Source organism: Centroberyx affinis, unplaced genomic scaffold (assembly GCF_046629955.1).
Source record: "Centroberyx affinis isolate AG114_WGS23_722 - 3 ecotype Tasmania unplaced genomic scaffold, CSIRO-AGI_Caff_v1 ptg002666l_1, whole genome shotgun sequence".
NCBI classification, from domain to species: domain Eukaryota; kingdom Metazoa; phylum Chordata; class Actinopteri; order Beryciformes; family Berycidae; genus Centroberyx; species Centroberyx affinis.
The window spans coordinates 21,384-34,934 of NW_027280852.1; the positions used below are offsets into that span (position 1 = coordinate 21,384).

Consider the following 13,551-nt stretch of genomic DNA (forward strand, 5'->3'; position numbering starts at 1 on the left):
TGCCGTTCTCCGTCTCCCTTTCTGTTTCTACTTTTCTCTGTCTCTCTGCCTCCCTCTTTTCTTGTCACCATTCATCTATTATTAAAGCCAAGGTCACCAACCTGGCAACTCTTTGACTCTGCTCCCTGAAGCAAGGCATACAAATCACACACGACACACACACACACACACACACACACACACACACACACATACGCACACACACACACACACACATACATACACACACACACACACACACACACACACACACTCGCACGCGGCAGTCCAGACTGTCTGTACAGCAATCTTTCAGTCTAACTCAACCACAACATGTCATAGCAACAGATTTAAGGAAGCAGTGTAACATTATCGACAAAGTCGTTTACATTAAAGTTTCAGTGAGTTTCTCTCTGCTCTATGAATAAATGAATTTATCATAACCTTATATATATCTCTGCACAGTCCATAAAGTGGTAGCATTGAGGTTTCAGAACATAATATATCTGTGCGTGTGTGTGAGTGTGTGTGTGTGTGTGTGTGTGTGTGTGTGTGACAGCACAGTGTTATATCTATGTACTTTAATAGCATAATATCAGCCTTATATTTGCTTTATGGTTTTAGTTTTGCGACAATAAAAACAGTCTTAATAATTTCCATTCATTTTCTCTGAAATGAATGAGATAAGATGTTGTCAGGGTTTCACAGTGTGATTTCACTTTTACAGCATAATAGCTAACTTAAATTTGGTGTTTGGTTGTAAATAGAAGAAACTGTCCTAATAATCTAATTTTATTTCAGAAAAATAATCACTTTTTTTATTATTTATTATTAATAGAATATGATATGGTTCTTGCTTTTATCTGAGCTTTCATCATTACGTATGTTATGTTGGGCAACAGACACATATTACATGTAATATATGGATCAGTTGAGAAAAGCTGGCATCATAAAACATGGAGCACATGCATGGAGTGTATATGAACCTTTTTTTCCAGTTTATTTTCTCGGGAATGACTGCAATTATTATTTTGTCATAGCCTTATATGTATGTTCACATAATGTCTGTAAATGTGCATTGTATGGGTTAGTTTTGAATAGCTAGCCTCATAAAACACAGCACACTGATAGCACATAAATGGTATTTACAGCTTATTGTCTCTGGAATGAATAACATAGGTTATAAATGTGAATAATATGTGTTATTATTCAAACTGAATGTGGCTAGCTTCATAAACCACAGAGCACACAAGATGCACAAAACAGACTTAAGAGTTGGAATCACTTAGTTCTCACAGTATAATATACATGCACAGGGTTTTTTCTTGGGTGTGTGGCAGGGGAGTAAGGGCAGTGATATGTGCATCTGTTTCAATTGGCAGGAATCAGCTGTTACTCATATTTTGCCTGGTAAATCAATGATTTGCTTGCAAAGCGTGCTCACATTGTTTGCGAGATCACTGGAGGTTCGGCTTTAAAGGGCCTCTGCAAAGCGCAATTTCGGAGCACCACCTCCACCAGCTATATTTTAAATGAGGCAGCTGCCAATTGAGTCAGTGCAGGATTCAGCACACCACACAGAGGAAACCTTCTGTTCCACTTAGGAGTAACAACTGATTCCTGCCAATTGAAACAGGCACAGGTGCACATTTCCCTGCCCTCAATCCCCTGCTACACAGCAAAGCCTCATTTTGACCAGGAAAATGGCTGGTGAAGAAAATTGCACATTACTTATTGAGATGAACTGCGAGATGGACTGTTTTGTGTGCTCAGTGTTTTATGAAGCCAGCCATTCGGTTTGAATAACAACACATATTATTCAGATGTCAATCCACCTGAACCGGTGCAGTCAGGACTGGTCAGTATGGCATGATTGATACCAGTGGTTTAGCGTGATTATGTTTTGAGACCATTCATCATTTCATGTGCTTAACAAAATATACTATGCCACCAGGATCATTTATATAAAGCTGCAAGAGACAACACAGCATGCATAATTGATTGAGCTGTGTTTCTCAGTAAGGTGGCCCCTATAGCATTCAGAAACACAGTTTGATAACAGCATGTTTATTTTGGCTAATAAAATATAATATGTGGGTAACTCTTGGGTGGAGCTGCAAAAACTGCATGGGTTTGATCTGTTATTTTGCCCAATTATAAACTGACTGAAATCAAAATAGCCTCCAAGGCTGTTCAGACACTTCAGCTCTGATCTGATTCTTCTTCCTTCTTCCCCATGCACTCTTCTCTTCTCTTCTCTTCTCTTCTCTTCTCTTCTCTTCTCTTCTCTTCATGCTTTGCTACTTTTTCTCTGTCCTCTCTTTGCCTCTTTTCTCTCTTTCCTCTTCTGTTCTCTTCTCTTCTCTTATTGCTTTCTCACATGTTCTCTTTATCTCTTTCTCCTTTTTTCTTTTTCGCCTCTTTCTCCTTCTCTTCTTTTCTCCTCTCTTCTCCTCTTCTCTTTTCTTCTCTTCTCTCTCCCTCTCTTCAGTGGTATTCCATCACCAAGTCATAATGTCAGCTCTTACTTTTGAGATTTTATTTTAGATTTTTCATCTGTTTTTTATGGTTTTTAATATGTGATGTATTTTATAGGAAAGGGAAGATGTCAAGGTGGGTTTTTACAGCACAATTGACCCCTGGTTGGACGGCTGTGTGTGTGTGTGTGTGGAGAGAGAGAGAGACTACGAGACAGAACAGAGAGAGTCTGTTTTTCCGACTGTAGCTGTGTGTGTACAGTAAGTGTGTATTTGTACGTGTGTGTGTGTGTGTGTGTCTATGTGTTTCTCAGTGTGTTTGCGTGCATTTGTGTGCATCTGGTTGTGTCTGTGTGACTTTCCCGATATGTGTGTATGCGCAGGTGCTTGCGTGTGTGTGTCTGTGTGTTACTGAGGTCCAGGTTCGGAACAGGACTTATTTAATCATACAGCACTAAACAGCATTTCATTCACAGGAGCTGAAACGCCATGAAATATGAACTCATGAAATATTCATTCACAACATAACCAGCAATGTGGTTCCATTTTACAGTCAATAACCTTAGTATTGGGATGGTGAGCCAAAATCGGCCGTTTTTGCTTGTATGCGTGTGTGTGTATATTTGTGTGTGTGTGTGTATGTGTGTGTGTGTGTGTATGAGGGTACTTGTGAGGGGCAGGGCTTACCTTAATCACAAAACTGTAAACAGCATTTCATTTTTTAGTCATGAATTATTGACTCATGTAATATTCAGTCCTGTCGTAGCCACCAGTGAAATTGGTATTGAAACACATCACTGTGCTTCATTCAGTCAAGTTTCATTGTACAGAATGGATTGTTTCTCTCGTTAGGACTTTATAATATATTCCATACATTGCAAATCATGCATGGTGAAATTGAGTTGTCACGGCGACTGATTGAAGAATTGGCCCGAGTCCTGTTCTGAGTGATGGTCATTTGACACCTCAACAGCAGCTTCCTAATAATGGGGTTCAAACACGAGTCAGAAATCTCCCTAAAAAAGAAAGAGATAAAGAGGCAGGGATTGACTAAGTACCGTTGTACATATAAAAATACACATAAAATGAGATGCCATTTTGGATCTCACTGGTCATGAAGTCATTTGAAAGGCTCATTAAGAAAGAGCTCCAGATGGTTGAGAGCTCATTAGACCCCATGCAGTTTTCCTATAGGACTAAGAGAGGGTTGGGAAGATGCTGCTGTAACCTTAATCTATCTGTACAGAAATACGGATTGTCTAAGAACTCCCACTAGTCTTTTTTGCTGTTTCTTCTTCTGTTTTGATACAATACAGTGGCATGTTTTGGCCAGTGCTCACTCATGTTATTTTAGAAGTGCAATTTTATGCACTGGATTTCTTATTTTCTGACATGCTGTTCTCAGATGGTGAAGGAAAATGGGGTAATGTCTGAGCAGCACTTCCACCCTCTCACCTCAGGGACGTGTCCCGTCTTCTCCTGTACATTCTCTACACGGATGATTGCAGGAGACACTGTGAAGGCAGACACATCCTGAAATTCACTGATGATGTGGTGGGCACAAGCCTGTTACAAGATCATGAGACATGGGCCTGTGGTCGAAGAGTTTCTGCAGTGGTGTTGTAAAGCATTTCTGTCCAAATAAAATAAATTCCTACCTCTGTAACTAATATCAGTGGTCAGAATGTCCAATTTATAGAGAGTTACAAACAGCTGGGAACTATCATTGACTGTAGAATGATCCTTGATCTTATTATGTGCTTTTTGTAATAGATATTGTATTTTTTAATGAGAACAGAAAATTGATGTCTCAGTTCTGCACATCTTTTATCCAATCAATCCTCTCTAAATCCTCAGTGGCCTGGTTTGGAACCTGAGCGAGAAAAAAACGGCAGTATTATGAAAGTAGAAAATGAGTTCATTTTCATCCAACAGACCATCCTCACTGATGTCTACAGTGTTCACAACAAGTCAGTTTGAGCCATTTCCTTCAGGTTGCAGATTCAGGCAGCCACAAGCTGAAATAGTTATTTCTTCCATGTGCTGTAAACCTGCTCAGCTGTGCATGATAGACTCTCCGCCCAGTTCCCCTGCTTCCTTGGTCATTTTAGTTACTTTACATTATTCAGCTGATGTGTCTTAGTGTGTTTATTTAATGTGACTTGATATGGGAACATATTGAAAATGAAGTGCAAGGACGACAGGATCTTGCATGCAGTTCAAGGCGACAGCTTCAGACATACGACAGACAGTAGACTGTTCATACCGCTCTACATGTTTACATTAAGCATTCGATCACTATGAGCAACCTCGCTGTAAAATCAATTTCACAACAGTTGCAAAAGAGAAACAGCCAATATGCTTTTTCTCCAATCTCATTATCCCCCAAAATCTATCACCTTATTCCCTTTAGATCTCAGCGCATTTAGGCCATTTGTGTGTATGTGTGTGTGTGTGTGTGTGTGTGTGCATATGTGTATTCCCATAGACAATATTGTGTGAACATGATGGAATATTATAGAATAGAATGGAATGGAGCTCAATGTGCAATCACAAACATAATATTGAACACACACACACACACTCTCTCTCTCTCTCTCTCCTCTTTCTTTCTCTCTCTCTCTCTCTCACACACACACACACGCACACACTCTGAGGAGTGTAATCCCTTTGTGATTCTGTCAACCTTGTTGGTACAAATACAATAGGATTATTCATATGTGTGTGTGTGTGTGTGTGTGTGAGAGAGAGAGAGAGAGAGAGAGAGAAGTATGTGTGGGGCTGGGAGAGAGAGAGAGAGTGTGGATGTGTGTGTCTGTCTGTGTCTATGTGTTTGTGTGTAGTGTGTGTGGTGTTATGTGTTTAAATGTGGGTTTCACATTGTATGAGTGTGTGTGTGTGTGTGTGTATGTGTGTGTGGTGGGTGTGGTGGGTGCATGTATTAATGTGTGTATATGTGTGTGTGAAGAGTAGTATAGGAATGTTCCGACAGTTCGCCTGTTCGCTCTCCAAAGCAATTTGTTCTCCATTCTTCTGCTAGGTGTGTGTGTGTTTGTGTGTGTGTGTGTGTGTGTGTGTGTGTGTGTGTGTGTGTGTGTGTGTGTGTGTGTGTGTGTGTGTGTGTGTGTGTGTGTGTGTGTGTGTGTTAGGCAGGCTGTGATTGGTTGAGTCTGTGGGTCTCATAAAGACGATGTCATGATGGAAATTAATGCAATACATCACAAACGCGCACACACACTCACGCGCACAAGCACACACACACACACACACAAAACACACACACACACACACACACACACACACATAGTGAAACACACACACATACCACACACCTTTGCTTCCTGCCATGGGCCACTCCTGTAAATAATACCGAAAATAGAGGAGAGAGAGGAGAGGAAAGGAGAGGGAAAGAGAGGAGATGAAAGGAAAAGAGTGGAGAGAAGAGGAAGAGTGGAGGGCAGAGGAGAAAGAGAAGATATATTTTCAGAGATACCGTATAGAAAATTGTAAAGAGAATTATGGTGACACAGTAGCACCCTCATATGGAATCAGAGATGGCTCTTACCCGACGTTCAGACCGAATGTGAAAAAAAACTTCAGAGGCGGCACAAATGCTTGCAAAGCCAGTGGTGAACAGAATGAGATGGATGCAAATCTGCTCTGGGCTGCGTGAACTGATGCAGAGAGGCGTTCGAGAAATTCATCTAAAGCGAAAGCCAATGAGCTTCAAGCGGGACTATCCAGTCTGATGTAAATTTCTTTCCAAAATGGATGATGAGCTCACTGTAGCACAACCTGGTATTTAGAGCAGGAAAAATGACCATTGGGTATTTGTGACCAATAACACTCACCAGTGAAGTCTGCAAAGAAGTTTTTAAAAGCTAGATTCCCCACAAGACGCTGCGGATGAGTCAGCTGCCAAGCCTGGCTCATAAGGATATTAATGCAAGTATGACTGAATAAAAAAATATAATGCTTAAGTATAGTTTCAAGCAATCTACATTGTATTATTGTCTCAAGTGATCAAACTCAAGTAAAACGAGACGCAATTTCGCCTCACTTCTTGTGTGAACATACAGTTATGTCAGAGATTCTGCAGTTTCTTTTGTGTATGATGGCTGAGGAGAATATTTGATTCTGATTGGCAGGAGAGGTGTCAATCAGTTTCATTAGACTTACTGTGTAAATGGACACCTAGAATACAAATGCTGGATGGTTATTCTCTCAAGGAGACCGACATCAGTTCTCTGTACTTGGTTTAAGGTTCCTTTCCACACCGTATGTGCGATCACACATCAGCAGACATTGGTTGGTGGAAATAATGTTGAATCTGTTTTTGGAATAATGAATTGGTTAACATACTGTCAAAATTAATGTTCAATGATTACATTGAAACAATGTTAGTGACAGTAAGGCTTAGTCGGACTATTATCCCTTACATTTTACATATAATACTATAGTTAACAATATGTTCATCCTTTATTTGTTCAGAGATTGAAAAAGCTGCCGTGACTCATCATATGGAAAAAATGGGTTTTCTTTAGTTAGGGTTATCTTGCTAGGATTAAGGTTATAATGGGTCACTGGGCCAGGTCTGCACAGATGATAATGTCTCTGTATGATGTTGTGTCTTTACAGAAATAGACAAAGAGAGCTGTGGCGACCCTGGAACCCCTCTCTATGGAATAAGAGAAGGCGACAGCTTTTCCAATGGAGGAATCCTGAGGTTTGAGTGTCAGTTTGGCTTCGAGCTGATTGGAGAGAAAACTATTTCCTGTCAAGACAACAACCAGTGGTCGGCAAACATCCCCATATGCATATGTAAGTATTAAAAAAGATGTATTACTCATAATCAGCTAATATCATACTACAATCACCAACGAATGGTCAGGCAACATCTCATCTATTAAATTATATCTATCATTTATAATCAGCTAATATTAATACTAATACTATAATCACCAGATGTTTATGGCCCAACATCTGGTCTGAATATTATCTAAATGTATTACTAATACATCATCTAATATTATCCTATAATCACCAACTAGGGCCAATAGTGCCTCTGTGCATGAAAGTATTAAAATGTATTTATTACTAACAAATAACCTAATATTATATTATAATAGACAACCAAAGGTCAGCCAACATCCTCATCTCTGTCTGTAAGTTTTAGAAAATAATTATTAGGCAGAGGCAACTGCTCAAATCATCAAAGTCTGGAAAATTGTGTTTTAATTGAATTGTCAGCGTCAGTGTGTATTCATTTAGTGCAGCTAGGAGTGATAGATTTAAATGGCCGCAAACTAGACATGCACACATTGAAAATTGAGTCTGTAACTACTTCACCGGAGTCTTTAATAGCCTAGAATTTGCAGAACCTTGTTCATCTAAATTTCTTAGGAATTAAGGTCATTCATTATGGAGGACAAGCTCACCAAACTCTTGTGTGACCATGTGTTCCCTTAAACTCTCGTATCGAAAAGCCAAGCTCTTAAAAATCATTATTTCCAGCACGTCATTGAGTGCAGCTCGGTACAACACAAATCTTGTGTTTCTTTTCACTGACGCTCTACATAAACTCATTCATAATGCCAGAACAAGAGTTTCGTAACAGCTACCTGGCACACTCATGAATACTGATTTAATCCTTATGTCAGCATTCCTCGGGTCTTCACGCCGCACATGGAATAGCCTATTTATCAGGCTTTTGTTGTTTAGGTGTTAAGGTCTTATTCAGGTTTAGCTGTTTACATGAGCCTTTGATATCCTGTTAATATGAATAAACCAATTCATAAAATATTCTTGTTCAGCTGTGGTGTCCCGCCCTTAGAACGGTTTGCCCTGTTTGATTGAGCAATGGTAGTTACTTGTAATACAGGGGAAAGAAATGATGATCCTAGTAGCAACAGCTACTACTGCTCACTGCCATGCTTTCTTCTTGACATTAAAATGTAATGATCATTCTGTGTGAGTTTGTGCAGAAACTTTTGTGGCCAAAACTGGATGTGAAAGGAGTTTGATATTATCATGTCACAGTAACCCTTGTACAGTAATATCGAAGTAGTACTGTGACATTGTAACCAGGTTTCTCCTAAGCGGTTGTGTCGACCCAAAACCAGGTTATTTGAGTAACTAGATTAAGCATGAAATTCTCCATGCGGGTAATCATAGTCACTGTTTCAGCAGAGTGTCTTACTGCAATTACATATGTGGGTTTCAAAGGGAAGATGGCCCCAAACAAGAACACAAGCCCTTCCTATGATCTGAGACAGTGGTATGAGTTTCATGAACAACTCTCACACAATGTTAGAAACCAATCAACTCAATGATCTAATCTATTCTATGAGTTGCTCCATTCATAATGAATGGGAGACCAACTTTGTGGGTTTCAAATTCATAGGTGATTTTCCGAGGGATATGGCCATAGAGGATGCAATTACGATGAATAAAATAAATTAAAATAAAAATCATGGCATCTGCTCTGCTCTGATGTTGACATCATTCAGTCTGACCTGTCGCCATGGAGACGGTACAGAGATTATTATGGCCTGGAGGGGCTGATGACCGATGATGCTATGGAGATGAATATTTAACCGAAAATCTCCCTCTTCCCCTTCTCTCCCCTCTCCTCTCTGAATCTCCTTTTCTTTTTCTGTCTGTCTCTCTCTCTCTAATTCCCTCTATCTATCTATCTATCTATCTGTCTATCTCTCTCTCTCTCTCTCTCTCTCTCTCTCTCTCTCTCTCTCTCTCTTTCTCTCTGTCTGTCTGTCTGTCTGTCTTTCTGCCTCTGTGTCTGCCTTTCTCTATTTCTACTCTCGCCCCAGTCCCCTGTATGTCCAACTTCACAGCACCCTCAGGAACCGTCCTCTCCCCAGATTACCCAGAAGGTTATGGGAACAACATGAACTGCGTCTGGCTCATCCAATCAGACCCGGGCTCCAGAATCCACTTGGCGTTTAATGACTTTGACCTAGAGGCACCCTACGACTCCCTAACGGTGAAAGATGGCGAGACAAATGACGCCGTGGTCATCGGGCGGTTCTCCGGAGCCGAGAGTCCGTCCCATCTGACGTCCAATACCAACACGCTGAGGCTGGAGTTTCAAGCCGATCACTCCATGTCGGGAAGGGGATTTAACATCACTTATAGCAGTATGTTGTTTATCTATCTAGGTGCTGAAAGTGAAAGGATTTTGGGGAACATTTTATCTGCAGAAAGACTATTAACACTATAGATATTTGATGGGTAAAATCCCTAATTATGGCCATTCTAGTCAGGAATAATCCATACATTTCCAAAAGTGTACTGCTCATATCGAGATGTTTTCTGTTGAAAAAATAGAGTTAATACACTGGAGGCTTTTATATGATTTACACACCTACATTATGTATACTCAACACCTTAATACAGTATACTGATAATATATGGCTAGGATTTGAACAATTTCTCTGACAAATTGAAGTTCAACACACGCTCCCGACAGGAGAAAGAACTATTATTTATAGTCATGTTTGTTTTCTTATGCTACAGAATAATGCAGAAAACTCAGAGGCTTTGTTCTCTTTTGAAGCTACGGCTCCCCTCTGAATCCATTTTGCAGCAGTCATAACGCAGCACTTCTCATATACTGTATATGACTTTTCGCCATATTTTATGCATGATTCAAGCCCAGACCTCTATTGCTTATATGAGACGTCAGGTGCAAATGAGGGGTTTCATTCTAAAACACCATATTCACCCATATTGGAAAAAGATTTTGCTGTCTAAAATTCATCAGTCAATATTGGAAAAAAAAAAAACAATAAAAAAAAAAGTTTATTCTAACTTTGAAATAAAACAAGTTTGTAAGCAAAGGTCTTAAGAATGCTGGTAAACAGTTGCTTATAACCTGCTTTGCTTTCATGCCAGCAGTCACTTTGTATCAGTAACTGTGATTTTATTTATTTATTTATTTATTTATTTAATTTTTGAAATGGTGGAGGTCTGATTTTAGAATGAAGCTCTTTGAATACACTAACAGGCAGTGATCAGACTGGAGGCTTCAAAAACACAACAAGTCGCTCTGGATGAGATGAACTGTATTGATCCCAGAGGGGAAATTGGGTCGTTACAGCAGCTAAGAATAGAGGTGTAGGTTGCAGAACAAAAAGTAAAAAAGGTAATGAGGAATATAAAATAAATTAATAAAAAATAGATTAAATGAATTTTGATTAAATGATTTTGAACAAAAAAAAAGTTTCTTGCTGAAATAAATTATTATTTTTAATAATACTGTAATAAATTAAATACATTTTGCACTAGGATGGCTGTACATATACAGATTTTCATACGTCTGTGGTTTGCCCATTTATATAGATAATACCAATAATTCAGAGTTCACTGAGTTTTCTGGTTGGCAGCTGTGTAGACAACTGCAGATTATGGTGTAGTGTTTTCACGCTTCTCTACATTATGTATGGCTTCTGTTAGGTTTGAATTAATAATCATCATGACATTAATGCTCTTTAAACCTTAATGGATTTCTCTTTAGTCCGTTGGACACATAAACAAATGCGCACACACACACACACACACTCACAGAGTTTCTAAATGTGTTGTTAATGTTAGGTAAAGGACACATCAGTAAATGTCAGACAAATCCATCATTGTTTTGGCCTTAAGGGGGGACTGGTGTGTGTGTGTGTGTGTGTGTGTGTGTGTGTGTGTGTCTGTGTGTCTGTGTGTGTGTCTGTGTGCGTCTCTCTGTCTCTTTTGACAGCCTTTGGCCACAGTGAGTGAGCATAACATCACTCATGTCTCTTATATGTGTCTGTCCATAAGTTCTCTTGCAGTAGATCTCCGATTTCCCTTCATAACGTCACTCATCTGTGTCTATCTGAGTTTCTTTGTGGATATAGCAACACATTTCTATCTGATCACACCAGACTGGCAGATCTGCTCATTCCCAAATTGGATTTTACTGTCCTTATAATCCGATGAGCCAGGCCACACCCTGAAGCAGGCAGGCTTGCATGCATTTTAATCAGAAGTTTACATCGTTTAGATCCAATCCAGGCGCAATGCACATACAGAATGAGCAGTGAGCATATGAGCAAAGAGATAGCAAGGCACAGCAGGGAGATATAGTAGCCACAGGAGACAGGTAACAGACATTCCCGGGCCAAGTGAGAACGCTCAAAAGATGTGGTGTCATAGATCTATATGATTAGATCTCAAAAATCACATCGAAATTACAAGTGTAACTGTAGCCTGTGAGTGCCCTTAAAGTATACGTCTCATATCCCCTTATAACATTTCTCTTTTATGTGTCTGCCTCTCTCTGCGAGTGCCTGGTTTCCACTATCTTCCTCATAACATCTGTGTCTCCCTGTATTTTTTTCCCAGCATTTGGCCATAATGAGTGTCCAGACCCTGGCATTCCCATCAACGCCCGCCGTTTTGGAGACAGTTTCCAGCTCGGCAGCTCCATATCTGTGGTCTGCGAGGACGGTTTCATCAAAACCCAAGGAGCCGAGACCATCTCCTGTCAGCTAGAAAAAGGAAAAGTCATGTGGAGTGGGCCCATCCCTAAATGCGAAGGTAAATACTGATTAAATTATTATTAACTCGGGTTGATATACGTCACCCAATATATTATCATTCATATAGCATAAAGACCCAGGGGGTGGAAATTATCTCCTGTCAGCCGGAGGAAAAGAGATGTGGAGATGGCTTATTAACCAAAGGAAGGAACTATTGCACTGCTGCCACAGCTACTAACGAACAAATAGAGCTACTACTAGCATAACACTATTTAAGAATGTGAAACCATTTGATGCCAGCTTGACATGGGAAAAGTCATGTGGAGGTGCCCTATTAATGTAAATGTGAAGGTAATAACATTGTATATGAATCGGGAAGATATAATGAGATGTAATTACTATAGCGGTATATATCCTTATAAAACTGAGCTGTGGCCACGTACCTCCTTCAAAAGTCATGTGAAGTATTCCCATTAACCTAGAAGAGAAGCTAAATTATTATCATCACTCTGACTTTGACTACAACTATAGCAGCTAATATCCACTGCCACTATAACACTGTCATCAGTCAGCTGGATAGAATCAGATCAGAATCACTTTGTTACCCAAGTAAAATAAATGGGTATGACTTTGTGGTGGTGGCATTGCTGCAGAAGCTAATCAACACCTTAAATAGCAACACAGTACAGAGAAAAGGTCATGTAGATTTGAGCTATCAACCATAGTGGGAAAGAAAATAACTAATATTACTCTCTAATTGCTTTAGCTATAACTCCTACACCAGATACAATTAACACAAGATACTGCTAGTATAGCTACTGCCGATAATGATGCTAAAGATTTTTCCCTTTGATAAAGGAAAAGTCACGTTGAATTGTGCTGTAGGGCGTCTTATAGCCCCAGATCCATTGTAGCTAATGTGTGCCTATATTTAACTACTTGGTTGGAAAATCCACTTACTTGTACTCAGGAGCTATAGACTGGAACAAATTGACTTCAGACACTAAGTTACACTAAACAAGATCAATTTTAAAAGAAGAGTTGAAAAGAATGGCTCCTGCATAGTGTGCTCTTGTGATAACACCTGGCATCATGTCATAAATAATCACTTGTGTTGATGTGTTATGATTACGACTGTGCTTGATTTTTTTTAAGTAAATTGTATTTTGCCTAGCCTGCCTTTCCATCTTTACATCACGAGGACCACAATGGAAATGCTGTACATCTCCGACTTTATTTATGCTTTATTTATGCTTTTAAGTTGTGCTTTTACTTACAGTAATCAAATTAAAGCAAGTGGCCCAGACTCAAGATCATAAAGTGAAAGACATTACTGTAAAATGGTGTGCTTGTTCACAAGGAACGGTTGGCTTGATGCCAGTTTGGAACTGTGAAACCATGTCGTACCATTGTTGAACTGTGAAAGCAGAGCATGGAACTTTTTAAATTAAATTCAGACTCTCACCAGCCAGTTTACTATCTTTGCAACCAAAGACAACTTAGCTGTATATACAAGCTGCAGACAAGCTGCCTCTCTACACTCTCTACAGGCCAGTCGCTAGTAGAAT

At 39.6% G+C, this 13,551-nt stretch overlaps 1 protein-coding gene across 1 annotated transcript in view; it reads left to right on the plus strand.

Moving 5' to 3' along the window:
• The window catches only part of LOC139657313 (CUB and sushi domain-containing protein 3-like), a 117,988-nt gene that overhangs the window by 14,021 nt on the left and 90,416 nt on the right, over window positions 1-13,551 (plus strand). Inside the window, exons 5-7 of the mRNA XM_071535104.1 lie at window positions 7,095-7,277; window positions 9,287-9,613; window positions 11,847-12,041. Of these exons, the coding sequence (XP_071391205.1) occupies window positions 7,095-7,277; window positions 9,287-9,613; window positions 11,847-12,041 (705 nt within the window). The remainder of the gene's footprint in view (window positions 1-7,094; window positions 7,278-9,286; window positions 9,614-11,846; window positions 12,042-13,551) is intronic.